This window comes from Engystomops pustulosus, chromosome 1 (assembly GCF_040894005.1).
Source record: "Engystomops pustulosus chromosome 1, aEngPut4.maternal, whole genome shotgun sequence".
Taxonomy (NCBI): domain Eukaryota; kingdom Metazoa; phylum Chordata; class Amphibia; order Anura; family Leptodactylidae; genus Engystomops; species Engystomops pustulosus.
In genome coordinates, this window is record NC_092411.1 from 274982509 (window position 1) to 275000836 (window position 18328).

At 42.3% G+C, this 18328-nt stretch overlaps 1 protein-coding gene across 7 annotated transcripts in view; it reads right to left on the reverse strand.

The window, feature by feature from the left end:
- Positions 1-495: 495 nt before the first annotated feature.
- Positions 496-18328, reverse strand: part of REEP1 (receptor accessory protein 1) — a 77445-nt gene continuing 59612 nt past the window's right edge. For 4 of the 7 annotated variants that reach the window (XM_072126269.1, XM_072126274.1, XM_072126273.1 and 1 more), the window contains 2 exons: positions 15288-15425; positions 496-6607 (listed from right to left, as the gene is read on the reverse strand). In XM_072126269.1, the coding sequence (XP_071982370.1) occupies positions 15333-15425 (93 nt within the window). In that variant the 3' untranslated portion in view covers positions 496-6607; positions 15288-15332. Of the gene's footprint in view, positions 6608-15287; positions 15426-17888; positions 17936-18328 lie in introns of all 7 variants that reach the window. The other 3 variants (XM_072126270.1, XM_072126275.1, XM_072126271.1) reach the window with 2 other exon arrangements.

Below are 18328 nucleotides of genomic sequence, written 5' to 3' on the forward strand. Positions count from 1 at the left end.
GATGTCTGCGCTGCGATTGTGTCACACATGACCCTTTTTGTGACGTGCCGTCGGACGATCTGACTGATTCGGACTGAGCGCAGGATCGCAAGCCCAAGCACTTACATGCACCACAAAAAAGATGGTGAACTCTGTCGGACCTGAGCACGGAAGCGACACATGCAGGATATCGGGCGCACGATCTATGTGAATCGCAACACAGTGCATTATTGTCAGACAACAATACAGGAACTACAGGGGGAATGTAAGTACATGTGCCCCAATGTGTCCCCACCTGAGTATCATTCCTGTTATAGCAGGAGATAAGTTTTGCATCAACCCCCTTCTCTATCTAGTGGACCCGCAATAGAATGACTACTCTCATAGACCTGTTTCAAGTTGGACAACCCTCTCCGAGCGAAGATAAAATAAATAAATGGACCTTTATATAACACCATCATATTTCACCGAACTTTACAAATCTGCTAAGAAATAAAAGTCAAAATATTCACGCCATGAGCTTAGCATTTGTCTTTATTTTACAGTACGTACGGCTCTTTGAAATGAAAATTAAAAAAAAAAAAAAGTCAAATAAAAATTAACATGCAGCACATACAATGCAATAATCACCCAAAATATACAGTTACACCTGTAAAAGAAAGTTCCTCTGGCCTGCCAGATACATTACACAAATTACAAGATGCATTTCTATTCCTCACATGTGAAATTAACAGATGTTTATCGAGCTGGGCACTAAAAATCAGTGAAAAAAAAAATCTGTAAATCAGTGAAGTTTTTTTTGTGAGATCAGAGCTAGATTGTTTATACAAGACATTAAAGGGGTTGGCCACTTTACCTCAGGTTTTTTATAATGTGTGTGTAAGTGTGTGGGCAGGATATGAGGTATTTTACCAATATACATATTTCCATAGTCCTGCTCCGCTTTCCTGATGTGTAAAGTGAGGCCTCCTGTCTTTTACCTCATCAGCCAGAGATTCCTGTCGATAAAATGGCCGTTCATGGACAGATAGAGATCACATGACCCTCCATCTGCGGCCATTTTATGGTCAGGAATGTCTGGCTGATGAGGTAAAATACAGGAGGCCTCACTTTACATATCAAGAAATCATGAGGTAAAAGTCGTCACTTTACACATCAAGAAATCATGAGGTAAAAGGCTTCACTTTACATATCAAGAAAGTGGTGCAGGACTATGAATAGATGTATATTGGTAAATTACATAATATCCTGCCGCCCCACACACATATTACAAAAAACCTGAGGTAAAGTAGCCAATCCCTTTTAAAGTGATAAAAACATGGCTAGTTCTGTGGAAACCTCGCCGCGCCTTTTTGTAGGTTGTTGGTGGTATCGCAGCTCAGATCAATTCACCTCAAAATGGATCTGGGTTGTAATACCAGACACATTCCCGACAAACGTGGCGCTGTTTTCAGTAAAGTAAAGCGTCCATGTTTTTTCTAATCCTTTGATTGCCGCTTGTTACTTGAGTGAACTAACCTAATGTGTTATTGGTGCAGCGTCACTATCATGTATCAAACACTTGGCGCCAGAGCATCGCATTTATTTTGGCTATTACAGTAGACATCACAGTGACACGATATTACGCTACAGTAAAAGGATGAGGCACTCAGTTTGTGACGGGTGATGGTAATAGACAAATATGAATACAAAAAAAAAAAATCTGATTACTAATGCCAGACAGGATGGTGAATGACAATGTGTGACTGTGGCATCATCACAGTGACCAAAATTTACACAAGAAAAATTGGAGGGGGGTGGATTTACAGCATCAAATTCGATCTTTTCGGCATTGTTGGATTATTTGGTGTGTATACGACTTTAAGTGAAGGACCGAAGTATCTGAACAGACGATTCATGTGATCCACATTGCTTGCACTACTAGTTGTACCATCTTAGGGTGATGCCACACATGGCGTTTTGAACCCGTTTTTGGTCCGTTTTTAAGCAGCCCATTAAAAGACGCATGCGTTAAAAAATGCATTAGTTTTTGAAAACTGCATGTGTTTTTTGAAAAAGCATCCGTTTTTGACAGTTTTTACCAATTATCTTAATTAAAACTGGTCAAAAAAAGATGTGTTTTCAAAAAATGCATGCGTTTTTGGACGGACTGCTTAAAAACGGACCAAAAATGGGTTCAAACGACCTCATGGCTCATTAGCATAAGTTTAAAAGTTGATTTTACAAGAGGAAAACAAACACAAGATGATTATCAGTCTTGGTATGAGTGTCCTTGGTTACGGTAATTTCCTTTAAGAGCAGAAATTAAAATTTTCTCTTTTACTGTCTTATTAATCAGATTTTTCAGAAACAATTTTCAGATTTTCTCCTCAGGCCAGAAGATGCTGCAGCCACCAAATTAATATGTACAATGCATGATCATGATATGAAATACAATAAACTTGTCTCAATGGGGGAACCAAGCAAAAGAACAGTGGAGCAAATCACAATTTTAGTTATCAGATTACACGGGAAATATAGTAATATATCATTGGTTGATATCAGCAGCTCATATTTTCCTCCCACAAAGCCCTTCAGGATGCATTCATAGCACCCCTGCATGTATTCACATCTATTTGGTTCCAAGATGGCCGCTTCTGCTTGTGAAGACCATGGGGCAATAAGGGCAAGATCATATAGTAAAGACTATGCACCAGTATTTCCAGATTAACCAAAATTTAAAGGGGTTCTCCAAACTGTGTAAACATTCCTTATTTGGGCCTTATACAATGTTATAATAAGTTAAAGCCTCAGTTTTTCTTCTTTGAGTCGATTTCTGGGGCCAAAGGAGCAAACAACAGAGGTTGGGGACCAATGTAAAAAGTATTTAAGAAAATGTCTCCACTTCCTGTTATTCTTTTTTTTTAAAAAAAACTTTATTGACTATGGAATTTAACATATATCAGTTAAAGAATGTCTGTCCATTATTTTTAGAATTTTCTTTTAATATTTGGACACAGTTTTCTAGCTGTCTTTGCATAAAATGGCATGCTAATGAATCAAACTTGATTGTTATCAGCGTTGTATGGAGGTCAGATTTCAGTACTTTAGTAGTAACAGGGCAATTATGAGCACTGTGAATTTTCAACCAGCTATAATACAGATCTAGAATATAGCCATATTGTAGTGACTTAAAGGGGTAGGCCATTTCTGAATAAATATCTTCTATTAGACATGTCTGTACATGTATGTGTACCTGTGTCTTTGCCTCCTTTCCCTGTTCTCGGCATGCTGCCCTCTGCATATATACACAGCTTCCTCTCGCTCACTGCTCCAGATCATGGTCATGATCTAGATTTATGGTGTCACCCACTTTATTCTCACTGACAGACACAGTGAGAGGGGAGGGAGCAGGATGAGTCAAGCTGTGCTGCTGCTGCAGCTCCTCTTATTCAGCAGAGCTCAGAAATGTAAACAAAGAATCATAGAGAGTCTGCAGACCGCACAAAGGTAAGTAGCAGGAACACTGAATCACTTAATGAACATTTAGGGATCATCTATAAGGGAGTAAAGGCACATAGGCAACATACCAGACCTTGGGGTACTTTGTAAAGTAGGTACTTACCTGCAACTAAATTCCAAATAAGTTGTGCAAGTAAGTATCCCCAGAACCAAAAAAACAATTAGCATAAACCTCACCCCACATAGCTACTGCACCTCAGCACTGACCTCGCTAATATAACTGTGGAAGAGACAAAATGTAAGTACTGCTCCCTGCAACCTAACAATGTTGAATAGGAGGGGTAGGTGGGTGTAGAATATGTTTCTGATACATTTTTTATATTGTGATAGGGACCTGTTCAAAGCTTTTTTTTATATCTGTGACATGTAAAGGATTTATGTAATTTTTTTTTAACATTTTGACATAAATAAAAATTAAATAAATATTATATACAACACGTATTTACACAAAATTACTCAGCCCAATATATTGTATTGTTTGAATACTTACAGGGGTCTTCCCATATCAGATATTTGGATATATTCACAGGATTATCCATCAATGTGTGAAAAATAAAGTTCCCGACCCTTATTTCGTGATCGTTGTGACTGAGGCGGTGGCAATGCATACGCGACACTCTGCATACACTTCTACTGGAATCCTGAAAATAGTTGGGTATGTGGAGCCTAACACAGGGGTGTGGTCTGATTAAGTGCAGGGGTGTGGTCTAAGTGGATGATTATGTACAGAAGTGTGTTCTAAATGGGTGATTATGTACAGGGGAGTGGTCTATGTGGGTGATTAAGTACAGGGGTGTGGTCTAAGTGGGTGATTATGTACAGAGCAGTGGTCTATGTGGGTGATTAAGTACAGGGGAGTGGTTTATTTAGTGCATTGCCTGCAGTATAGGAAGGGCACTAGTTATTTATATGGTTAGTGTATACATTGCACATGTTAGAGGTGGAGGGAAGGTTTTATCTATATATGTCGGTCTCCCATTTTGACAACTGTAGAGAAATCTATGGAAGGCTCCCCCAAAATGAAGAGAAGATTGAGATAATCTGTCGGTCCCTGCATCAGCCAAGCTCTAGGTCTTTTATGGGCAGTCTATGGTCCAAGATTACGCATGTTGTGTGGCCATTTCACAAAAGGGGTATAGTTTGGACAAAAGGGGCGTGGTCAGCCCCCAAAACGTATTCTTTTCCACGTAAAAGAAACCTACCTATTAAGGTAGATCTGATGATAGGTTCCGCCTAAAGTCCTAAGCCCTGAACTATCTTTCTCAATTATCTATTATTGCCTTACTTGATCTAAACTTTACCTTATGCAAATTTTCACCAGAGGCTACTGGGGCATGGAGTAGCCTCGCTGGGCCGGGGGAGGATAGACCTAGTAGTCTATTACACTCCTTTACAATGCTGGTTTATTCAAGCTCTGCGCATGCGCAATAGCCCCTTCGATGAGGCAGATGCCACGATACGCACGTGCGCTCAAGCGCCAGCACTGAACGGGAGCTACTGCGCATACGCACTGCTCGAGGAAGCTGCCAGTGTTACTAGAGCTAGTGCGCAAGGTGTATCAGAGGCATCCAGAGGACCTGCAAGGAGGAGCACAGGCTACTAGGGAGTGGAGTAGCCTTTGCTCCCACAGCCTGGAGAAGCCACGCCCCAGTAGCCTTTGACGAAAATTTGCATAAGATAAAATTTAGATCAGTCAAGGCCATAATAAAAAAAATTAGAAAAAGACAGTTTAGGGCTTAGGCCGCTGTCACACGTTGCGTTTTGCCTGCGTTTAACGCATGCGTTTTGTATACAGCTTAAGGGGAGATTTGCCTAATTACATTGTTGTCAACCTTGCATTTACAAAACGCCTGCGTAAAATCGATGTTAACACGCGTGTTTCTCAACGCTTTGTTAACACATGTGTTAACATTGCGTTAATGCTTGCATTTTCAAAATGCAAAGTTGACAACAATGTAATTAGGCAAATCTCCTCTTCAGCCATTTAAAAACGCATGCGTTAAACGCAAACAAAACGCAACGTGTGACCGCAGCCTTAGGGTGTTAGGAGGAACCTATGAATGTATCTACCTTAATAGGAAGACTCCTGATTGTAGGTTTCTTTTAAATTGGTTCTCTGTTTAGAACAATCCCTACTTGTTAGATAGAGCCATCAGATCATCAAGTATCGCCCTGCTGGGACCCCGGTGGTCACCCACATATTGTGATGTGGGGTCCAGACGGGAAAGAGGCTCAGTGAATGCTGGGTGATAATGTTGCGCAAACAGAAGCCTCTATGTATGATCTTCAGGACCCTCTCTGAATGTTTTTGGTGGATCTAAAACATAGATTGTATTTTTTGGCAATGGAAGGTCTCCCAACTCCAAGGATTTTCCATTCCAGGGTCCATTCTGGTTGCTTCCGTTCCATTACAATGTTGCGAGTTATGATGGGAAAAAGTGATAGATAGATAAAAAGGTTGTTTATGAATAGTCCCTTCTTTTTGTACTCACATACTTACAAAGTAGGGTAACTACTACTACGACTGTGCTGACCAATGGTCACCCTATGTGTGTACTGATTCTAGGCTACATATAGCCGCTATTGCCTAAAGATCACAGCTGAAACGGACAGTAAGAAAGACAATCATAATTTATACCAACAAAAAAAGGAAAAACATGTAGCAGGTACAGAGATAAATCCGATTTCCAACACTCATGGCTATTCAATGTCATCCGTAAACCAATACTTAAGATGGAAGTCAGCCCAAGACAAGGAAGTGGACGCTCACTGTTACCACCGCTTCCCCATCGTACACTCAGAGGGACGTGACTTCCAAGCAGGGCTCACAATCAACCATAATGAGAACGTCTTCTTATGTTTCCAGGCAGCTACGTACTGAAAGCCGAACACTGACAGATGTGATGGGGCAAATTAAAGGATTCTGGGAAAAGTCACGCCTGATTATTATTATTTTTTTTTTAGAACTCTAGCGCCACCTTGTCTTGTAGAAGGAATTTGCTTTTTTTTTTAAGGCAGTGAAGAGACATTCTGTGGTTCTGGATGTTGGCTGCAGTCATGCAGTTTCCGGGTTAGAGGCAGAGATACTTTTCTTCCTGAATCGAGGCTTATGGACTCTGGGAGGAGGCTAAAAAACAAGAGGAAATATGATAAATTAAACAATGATCTAGAATTCAAAATCTAGCTGTCTTTTCTATTGATCTACCTAATATCTATCTCATGTCTCTATCTATCTCCTATCTATCTATCTATCTATCTCATATCTATCTATCTATCTATCTCATATCTATCTATCTATCTAAGGTCAGGAAGAGGCAGCACTCCAAAAATAGTTTCAAAAAGGTGGGGTGTCTTTATTCCATAAGCGACATTTCAGCTCATTACGAGCCTTTTTCAAGACCATGCTTGAAAAAGGCTCGTAATGAGCTGAAACGTCGCTTATGGAATAAAGACACCCCACCTTTTTGAAACTATTTTTGGAGTGCTGCCTCTTCCTGACTTTATATTACAGTCCCCTTGCCTGGGGACTTACGGACTGTGCACCCACCGAAGTTGCTGTGCTGCTCTAAATTTTCCTTCATTCTATCTATCTATATATCTATCTATCTATCTATCTATCTCATATCTATCTATCTATCTATCTATCTCATATCTATCTATCTATCTATCTATCTATCTATCTATCTATCTCTCTATCTATCTATCTATCTATCTATCTATCTATGTATCTATCTATCGATCTAATCTATCTATCTATACCTCAATAGAGGGGTGCAGAGCCTCCACGGATCCTAGCAGAATCCTTCACACCGCATTCACATGATGCATTGCGTCTCGTTGTGCATTGCATTCCACTGGTTTCAGCCTTGATTACATGCAAAGGTTACATTGCGTTTTAGCAGATGCAGTGGAAATGCAATGTAACCTCAGCATGTGATCAAGGCTGAAGCCAGTGGAATGCGTCAAAAACGCATTGCACAATGAGACGCAACGCATCGTGTGAATAAAGCTGAAAAAAGTGTAGGCAGCACTCCAAAAATCCAAAATTCTAAAACATTGTGCATGACTGGTATCTATGTATCTAACTATATGCCATTCACTGGTCTTATAAACTCTTTATCACATTGTATACATATTCTTTTTAAATATGTAACTGATTTGTAAAAATATATATATATCACATTATAAGTATTCCAGTGATGACGAGTTACCCTGTTCATTGGCTAGGACACAAACAAACAAACCACAATCTTCAGCCACACAACAGACTTGAATGGTGCAATACTGCTCAATCACCTCTATTATAACACAGGGTCCATTATCACAGCCCCCACTACCCCTCCCCCCCCCTACGATCATTGACTCCAGTGCGTTGTGCGACGATCATGGACTCTAGTGCGATTCACTAAGATCATGCTCCCGATATCCTGCATGTGTCGCTTCCCCGCTCAGGTCCGACGGAGTTCACCTTCTTCTTCCCGATGCATGTAAGTGCTTGGCTTGTGACACAAATTCAAATGTTAAATTCCGCGCTCAGTCCGAATCGGTCGGACCCCGTTTTCTGCCACATGAAAGCCGGCATGTGCGCTTTTAAAGGTGGCACAAAATGGTAATCGTCAGAATATCTGACGTTTGTGTGGTCCGCGGACCCTTAGTAAATGAGCCCCATTGTTTTTAATGCTTCCTCTATCCACAAAGAAAAACATTTTTCTAATGTGGCTTTATTTTTACTTTATGAATACGTAGAAATACATTTTGCTTTCTTTTATTTCGGTTTGATTCTAGGCAGGAGAATTCTCTTCTCTCTACATGGAAAAGATGAATAAGTGCTTGTTATGTGTCTGTAATGTCCTGTAATGGGTGATGGTTTCCTGCTGTGACTGATAGACTCATTATACTCCTATCGCCTCTTTCTTTGAGGGTAAGGACACACATTCAGGTTCTTTGATGTAGATAATGAAGCCAGAACTAGGAATAGATTATGACATATGAAAAGTACCATCTGTCCTTTGTAGATTCTCACCCTCTATGATCCACATCAGGTTCTGGCTTCGAAAAATGTATAAAAAGAGAATGGTCCAGATGTACTTTTAGTGGAGCAGTGCAGTGGATGCCACTGAGCTCAGTCTTCATGAATGGGGCGCATGCTGTACGTGCCCAATGTACAGGAACTGTAAGGGCCTGCAGCATATCTCTGTCGGACTTGCCAACATAAACATGGAGAATCGCAACGAAACGCCCCTTTCGGTGCACAGGATTGCGGTGTGCCGTGCATAGTGCAGCTGTGACACAATACTTGTGCAAACACTTCAGAAATCCATGTGCAACTAGTTTGCATTTACGTGCAGTCTATGCCAGACGCAGACTGCATATAGATGTGGCCTAATGTGTGTCTTACCTTAGGCCTCCTGCACACGATCTGTATTACCTGTATTATTTTTAACTATATTACTTTGCCAATCGGCAGACAGGGAGTCCTTGCATCATATTTTAGTATAATGCAAGCACTCCCCTCCTGGGATCATGTTGACATACGCGTTCAGTAGGCCTTAGGCTAGATTTAAATAGAATTTTTAAACTGATAATTAGAGGGTGGTATCCAGAAAATATAAAAACAATTGTGGTGTAGTCACTGCTGAATGATTTTATTTAACAAATTGTTTTCCCCTTAACTCTGTTGTTAACAAGATACATTGTATCATGTACTGAAAACATCCAGCCCATTCAGTCCCAGTAGCACAGTAGCAACCTGCTGTGACTGAGGGGGCTGGATGCCTTCAGTATGAATCCAGCCCCCTTATTCACAGTAGCACATGCACCCTACGGCATAGTAGCAACCTGCTGTGACTGAGGGGCTGGATGTCTTCAGTATGAATCCAGCCCCCTTATTCACAGTAGCACATGCACCCTACGGCATAGTAGCAACCTTCTGTGACTGAGGGGCTGGATGTCTTCAGCATGAATCCAGCCCCCTTATTCACAGTAGCACATGCGCCCTACGGCATAGTAGCAACCTGCTGTGACTGAGGGGCTGGATGTCTTCAGCATGAATCCAGCCCCCTTATTCACAGTAGCACATGCGCCCTACGGCATAGTAGCAACCTGCTGTGACTGAGGGGCTGGATGTCTTCAGCATGAATCCAGCCCCCTTATTCACAGTAGCACATGCGCCCTACGGCATAGTAGCAACCTGCTGTGACTGAGGGGCTGGATGTCTTCAGCATGAATCCAGCCCCCTTATTCACAGTAGCACATGCGCCCTACGGCATAGTAGCAACCTGCTGTGACTGAGGGGCTGGATGTCTTCAGCATGAATCCAGCCCCCTTATTCACAGTAGCACATGCGCCCTACGGCATAGTAGCAACCTGCTGTGACTGAGGGGCTGGATGTCTTTCTTGGTCCCTAGGACCAGATGAAAGAGCATTAAACTTGAAGGGGGAAATAAGTTAGCCCAAAAAAATTGTTCAATTGTTAATACAGTGAAAATTTTTGTATAACCCTCTTTTATTGGGTAACCCCTTTAGTGACCTCATTGTTAAGCATATTTTTGCCCAATGCCCTCAGAAATAGCAGGTAGAGAGGTCCATACGTGTTCTTAAAAGAAATCTACCATCAAAACCACGTAATAAACTTTGCCCCCGTGGCCAATCATAGTTAGGGATATCGATTTGCTGGATTGGCTGTTTGGCATTGGCAATATGTCCAGGTCATGCAGCCGAACCTGAACCCTGAACCCAAACATCGGGTCTGCTAATCTCTACTGATGACCAATGCCACCTGACCATAGATTCCAAAATATTGTCTCCTTTTATAATAGAGAGAGCAGGTCTGTATATAACTTGTACAGACAATGTATTTGCAGCCAATATGGTCTGTAGTAAGATATATTTTGTAGCCAGGACTAACCATTATATCTTGTTTCCCGGGATATGATCAATTATAATTGCTGGAAAAATGTTCCTCTTGAATACACGTGAATTGATTTCCTCTAAGCTTTGGATCATGGTTATAAAGATGGATAGGAAGCGGTTATCCAGCCGCTGTGTTGTTAGAATGAAGGTTTTATAGTGTTACATAGCAACACAATTCCCAGTCTATAAATCCCTAGGAGATTGGTGAAGAAGCAAGATATGTTTGTGAATATAAAATGCCTCTACAGTCTCAATCCCCAGTCCCCAAACACAGCTATTTATATCTCGAGGACATCAGCACAGTGGCTCAGTGGTTAGTATTACAGCCTTGCAGCGCTGGGGTCCTGAGTTCCATCCAAGTCCACATCTGCAAAGAGTTTTTATGTTCTCTCCGTGTTTGCGTGGGTTTCCTCCAGGTCCTCCGGTTTCCTCCCACAATCCAAAACATATTAGTAGGGTGATTAGATTGTGAGCCCCATTGGGGACAGGGACTGATTTGGCAAGTTCTGTGCAGCACTGTGTAATCTGTGTGCACTATATAAATAAAGGAATTATTATTAGTTAGTGGGGTCTTTTCACTTAATCCGTAATAGTAATGCAGACGGGCAAACTCCAGAATTGGCCATAGTGAAGAACATGACTAAGGCTTACGGCGAAATGCGTCAATCTCTTTATGTATTATACCTGATTTCAATACGAGCTGTATGCTGAAATAAACTTTGCCAATATATCAGGAGGACGTGCATCTGATAATCTGCTGTTGCAAGACAATGCACTTACATGCACCAGGAAGAAGAATGTGAACTCCGGCGGACCTGAGCGGGGAAGCGACACATGCAGGATATCAGGCGCACGATCTTAGTGAATCGCAGCAGATGTGCATTCCAGTCGGACAATGCACTTTCGGGGAATGCACAGGATGGGTAAGTAAATGTGCCCCAGTAGCTCAAAAGTTGTTGACACAAAGATTCTCCATAGATTCTTATGCGGCTTCATAATGACTGGATCAGGAACTTTCAGTTAGCTGTGCATCACAGAGAATGATCTCAGTTTTTGAGCACAAGATATTATTGCTCCTACACCAGAAAATGGCGGATTTACGCCAAAAAAAAAAAAGTCTAAAATGCCTTCCGACAAAGGGGCATGGTCATATTTAAATTAGTCCGTGTGCCAAAAAATTAAGGAGGGTGGGCCAAATTCTGGTGCACAGTTTAGATCAGCTAAAAGTAGGTCTAAAGGTAGAACTCGAGCGTCTTATACTGCAACAGATACAGTATCACAATGATGAATCTGGCGCAGTACTAGACTTGTGTTGTCCAGCTCTGCAGTGTTGGAGCCTGAGAAACATTAACAAATCCCCCCCCCCCCCCGATTCTGTGACAACATAACAAAATAGCTGCGCATCACAGAAAATGTTCCTAGTTTTTGGAACTTTTTGTTTTATGTACAAGATATTGTAGATCTGACTGTGGCAGTCGACTTCTGAGACAATTCTGCTCTTCTCCGTTGGAAAAAAACCCTCCAATATGGCGGCCATATTCCAAACATAGGGGGTCATTTACTAAGGGCCCGATTCGCGTTTTCCCGACGTGTTACCCGAATATTTCCGTTTTGTGGCGATTTTCCCTGTATTGCCTCGGGTTTTTAGGCGCAGGCGATCGTATTGTGGCGCATCGGCGCCGGCATGCACGCGCCGAAAATCGCGGGGGCCTGGCCGAACGAAAACCCGACGGATTCAGAAAAACCGCCGCATTTAAAAAAAAAAAAAAAGTGTAGCTGGACTCGCACTTACCTTCACCCACGATGGCTCAGTGAACTCCAGTGCGTTCCGATGCTCTTCAGCGCAGCAGCGACACCTGGTGGACGTCGGAGGAACTACCTTAGTGAATCCCGGCCGGACCCGAATCCACCGCAGAGAACACGCCGCTGGATCGCGAATGGACCGGGTAAGTAAATCTGCCCCATAGTCTAAAAGATAGGCCCCTTCACCCATTACTTGCTGGGGTTCAAGTTTTGATTGGAAGGAGGAGAATGACTCTTCATTGTAATGAAATGAATAGCACTTGATAGATTTTCTGTAAATGATGTTTCTTGAATTGAATTGTTGGATTCTGCCATTATATTTTATCATTTTAGCTAAATGTTCCATTTTACTCTTTCCATTATTATGATTTGTTTTTTTTTTTTTTGCTCGGTGCATTAGGCAATGAGACAACTGACCATCCATGAATTATTATTATATCTGCTGTGAGGGTTTGGTCCAAGAAATATTCTGCCATCTCATACTGGGTTTTGTAGACAGTAATTTGTATGGATGTCATCTCCTGCCTTATGGTGGATGTGTTTATTTGGGGATTTTTCTAGGCTTTCATCACTTTATTTATCATCTATAACACAGGGACAATCCTTGGTTGCTGTTTCCCAGACAAGTTAATATAATGAGTGATAATAAACAATTTCAGGGCAGAAATTACATCAATCATATTCCCCAGAGCCTTCACCACCTAGAGGAAAAAAGAGGTTTTGACAACCTACACCACCTTAAAGCATTTGGGGTGGCCATTTTTTTAGGTGTAGATGACCACTGGGCTCCTGGTCCAAGAGACAAGAAGGTGGCCTCCTCGAAACCTGACATCAATAACCTTAATACATGGTAACTGTGTTACAACTCATCCAGTGGAGATAACATATATGATACTTAGATGTCTAATAAGAGGCTAGTCTCAGGGAGGCGCTTGCCTACAACCAGTGTCGGACTGGGGCTACTTTGGCCCACCAGATAAAATTTATTCAGGGGCCCTAATTCCATCAACATATAGGAAGTAAACCCTAGTAGCTTTCAAATTTGGTTGCCTTCTGTCAGAACTCTAGGTTTCCTTGGTTTGGTTAAACCCTGGGCCCAACAGAGGATCTAAAAGTGAATTTGCATATGTCTTGTGAAGCAGGTACGTGGACCTCACAACCATTTCATCGGTGTAGTAAGTTAAGGGTAGAAAAGATGATGCACATCACTCCATGGTAGTTGATCTAAGTATCGCAATCCCAATACAGTGACATTTTGGTCCACAGACACAGATGGTGAGGAATAAATAGAGCTTCCTGTGTATAAGGAAGGGTCCCTTAGTGGACCAAAACATTATGAGCATTTAGATTGTATTATTGAGGTTAGTAGACACTCTTTAATCACATGATACAAAGGGAGTTCCAGGTTTAACTTAAGTAGTAAGTTAGGAGTAACAGTAAAAGAGACCTGTATGGTTTCCATAAGTTTCATTCATTTTAATGGAGAGAGACTACTTATGTGCAACCAACTTATTTCCTTCTATCTTTACATTCCTGGAATATATGGGAGTCCCAGTGATTGAACCCTGACTGGTCAGGCTTTTAGAACAAGTCTGAGATTTCACAAAAATCCAATCAAGTAATTACTATTCTCGTACACTAGTTTGAAGAAACTACAAGTCCAGTGTATTTTGTGGTTAAGTGGTTGAAGGTATAAGATGATTACCATTCGTAGTTCACTATTACATGGGTTAGATAGGTGACTAGAAAAATTCTGAAAAGGACCGGAAAGCACTGACTAATCAGGGAACCAGGATTCCAGTGATAGGAAATTGATAATTCTATGTATTGTTTTTTTTATTTTTGACCATTTATTCCCCTTGTTCAATTTCATCCAACTACAAACTACCTATATAAAAGGTATTTCTGCTAGCAGCTGCTACTAGAGAAAGCTCCTTACCTCTATATAGCTATAACTTCCACTTGTAAATCAGTAGCAGTGAGCTCCATGTTGTGGTAACAGAACATTTCCTCCTGAGCTCCTCAGGGGAGGAGTCTGTATACTTTAAGGCCCTGCCCCCTAGTAATTTGCTCATGTATTATAGCTGCATAAAACAGGTAAAATAGCTTTACTTGTATTAAAATTAAGCGTCTTCAAAGATAACAAGGCAGTAACCAAACATTGATGACAAATCCATGGCAGCACCTATGCACAAAGCCATGGCAACATCCACAAACACAGCCTGCAGCGAGACAGTATGCAAGATTTGCAGCAATTTTGTCCAATGTTCTGCAGTATTTGATATTCACTTGACCCATGAGTGAGAAGAGGTAACCCATAAATAGGGCTCATGATTATTACCATATACCTGATTTACACAACTGGAGCAAAATTCATCAGTGATCTATCCTGATCTATAATGATACACATAAAGCTCAGTAGCGAGTATGTGGCAGCCAGATACCTCTAGTAGCAGGTCAGCTTTCAGAAACCAAAAGCATCGGGCAGGTGGATTTTAATTTGATCCTCCCTAGGAAGGAGTCTAGAGGTTTCCATACATATAAGATGGTTATAATGCATGTTGACATTATCACTGCTATCATCCCTGGGTTGTATGAGAATTGTGCCGTCCCACCAGTATAATTGTTTTTTATGCTTTGACACTGTTTACAAAGGTACCATATGGATGAGGATGCCTTGTGGAGCACCTTCAAACCTACTGGAATGGTTTTAGAATACATGTGTTTTGGGATTGCAGGTTGGAGGCCAATCGCATTATTATCTCTACAAGATTGTATCAAACATGGACCTCCTAGGCCCATATTATAATCCACTCCTGCAGCTTTTGCATGGGGGTGTTCTGATCCCTTTCATTTTAGACTTGGTTAATGTGTGAAGTGTTTATGAGTAGTAAAGTGATGCCGGTACATTATTCTGCATTGTATATAGTTACTACCTGTTGGGGTATGTTTAGTTATCTCCGTCTATCTCTATTCGTCATTTGCTTGTATCTGTCACCTCTCCACATGAGAAGGTCAACCTTGTAAACCCCTTGTCACGTAGCGTCTATCACCCGTCTCCAGTAGATAGAAATAGCAGGTGTCATACTCACATTAACCAGCAGTGCCATGGTTAATGGAGTCTTACTGCGCCTTTTTTAAGCTGGTTCTGCTCCTGGAGTCTTCTGGTCTTTTCGCAGCAGTTGCTTTCGGTGGAGAATGAGCGACCTTCTGTTCGGTCTCTCCTGTGTCTGAAGACATCAACCAAAGGGGGAAGAGAGGGAGAGAGGGGGCAGAATCCATTTTTATTTTACAGCCTGGTCTTCACATCAAAGACACAAACATGGAAATGTAATGTAATGAGATTGGACGATCTTGGTACATGGTGGTTGGTCACAACATTACTGGAGGCAAAGGTACCTCTACTACTCAGCGCAAGGTAATACATAAAACACGACACAGAAATGAAGCCTCTTAACCCTAACATACGATCAGTCTCCCAAAATATGACCAATACCAGCTAATATCCTATTTGTATGGAAATTATGATACTGTAATAAGGCACATGGACAGTGACCGTCATCATTGGGGCAACCTTTTTTCTAGAGCTGAGCCAAAACTCAAGATACAATGTTAATTTTATCTCAAATTTCTGAAAGCACAATATCAGCACTGAGGCCGGAGGTTTCCTGCTGCTGCAGCCCTCAAATATTAGATCTTATGGCTGTGTAAGAAGTTTGGCCGGTAAGAATATTTCCGACCTCCTGTTGGTAAGTGTGTAAAATTGTGCTAAAAAGTAAAAATGTTCAGTGTTCAACCCTGTGGGGTAACTCAAAAAGTTGTTGTCACGGGTGCTCCCACAATCCCTGTCTCGGATCGCGGGCGCTTCCTTGTTCCTACGTGTGCCCCCGCTGCAGCCCGGTCTCCTCACTTACCTCTCCCGGCTCCTGCTCTTCCCCGGACTGCCGTGCGCGCGTGTCCCCGCCTCCTAGGGCGCGCGCGGCTCCTGCCGAAAATTTTAAGGGCCAGCGCACCGCTAATTGGTGCACTGGCTGAACACCTCACCTTTAAGAATCCTGCCTCTTCCTGTGTCCCCTGCCGGATCTTTGTGCCTCACAGCCTTAGAGAAAGCTTCCTGGTGATTATTCCTGCGTTCCTGTGTATTCATGCGTTCCTGTGTATTCCTGTGTGTTCCCACTCCTGAGTCCTGGGTTGCCGTGTTACCCGACTTCCTCCGTGTTGCTGTGTTCCGTGTGCCTGTGTTCCCGTTCCCACCTGCCTGGATCTCCCGTTGCTGACCCCGGATTTGGACTTGACCTCGCATCTCTGCCGCCTGCCCTGACCCCGAGCCTGGACCTGACTACGAGACTTCTGCTAAGGTACCTCGACCTCGGCTGCCACTGCGGGCTGGTCACACCTGTGGAACGACCTAGTGGTATCCTGCCGCAGCAAGTCCAACCCGCTTTGCGGCGGGCTCTGGTGAATACCAGGTGCCACTTGGATTCCGGTCCCAGGTGTCAGCTAGTTCCATCTCCCGCGATGGTCCAGAGGATCCACTGATCCTGACAGTTGTAGAATGAATCCACTGTATATTTCACTCATATTCTGTGTTACAGACAGATGTATTACACATGGATTTTACAGAAGATTGTGCTTTGTAATTTCTGAGGTTCCGTCTTTCACACTGGAAGTGTCAATAGTAGAGGAGTTGCAGTAACACAACAAGGGTTGTGCTTACAGTAAGCAGGGGTGCACCATCCATGAGGCGATTTGAGTCTCTTGCCTCAGGCAGCACAACTGTAGCAAGATGGGAGGCAGCATCAGTGGTGTGGACCGCTTGGAATAGAAAAAGTATGAAACCCACAGAATGGACCCCAGACACTACATGAATGTCAGCTCTTTGTCAAGAATTAACGTTTCTTTAAGCAGCCAATAGAGATGCTGGCTTCTAGAAGAACATGGCGACTAAGACATTAGAACATAACACTGGTAATGGAGTTGCGATTACACAACAAGGGTTGTGCGTACAGTAGGCAGGGCTGCACCATCCATGAGGCGAGTTGAGTCTCTTGCCTCAGGCAGCACGACTGCAGCAAGATGGGGGGCAGCATCAGTGGTGTGGACTCCTTGGAATAGAAAAAAGTATGAAACCCCCAGAATGGATCCAAGACACTACATGAATGTCAGCTCTTTGTCAAGAATTAAAGTAGCCAATAGAGATGCTGGCTTCTAGAGGAACAAGGCGACTATGACATCAGAACATAACGCTCCTTAAGTCATAACTATATCTTGATGTATGCTATTGCCATTGCATTGCAGATGTATTTCGTTTTACAATATATTGCTCCAGAAGTGCACTGGTAAATCATGAGAGCTGGCAAGTATGGCACACAACGATGGTCTCTGAGTAACTGGTGCCACCATATTATCCATCATTAGTAATCTTACCCATGTGGATGTAGGTGGATTGAAGCTTATGAAAACCAATGGTACAGGGCAACATTGCCAACAACTTCTGTAATGTGAGAGAACTATTGTTTTCTGGTTAATGCTATAAAGTTAGTTGCCAGTGCCCTGTGATAAGATTTTTCATGTAAAGTTGTACTAATTGACCCATGGATCATGTGAATATCTCCTTATCTCCATGCATAATCTTACTATAGGGAAGCAGGACATAACCCTTGTAGGCACCATGCACTGCTCCTGTACATCACCTAGTCAACTGGAGCCCATGACATCAGTAGCCTCAACTCTTTATCCCCTGATCAATTAAAAAAAAAGCAGATGAAATAGTGTTAAGACCATTGTTCTCTGTACTGAGGAGTCATTGTAAAACACTGAAACAGAAAACTAGACACGTTCAAGGTTCTTTGGCAAACTGTCTTGGTATGTACTTTCTACAAAAGTTATCGGACAAGTAGATCAAGTGATGGTGGAAAGGACCTATGTTTCACCGAAACTCCTTATGCCATCCACCACTGATGCAGCGAAGAAACATCTACTTTCCTCCATACCCACCACCACCGATTCTGAGGACGAATGAGCCCTAGGACGGTTTTCTATGGAGTTGGCTGCTCTCCACTAAAATCAATTAAAGTTATGGAACCCACTTCAGGGTCGTCAGTTGAGGTTCCAACCCATCTGATTCTTACAA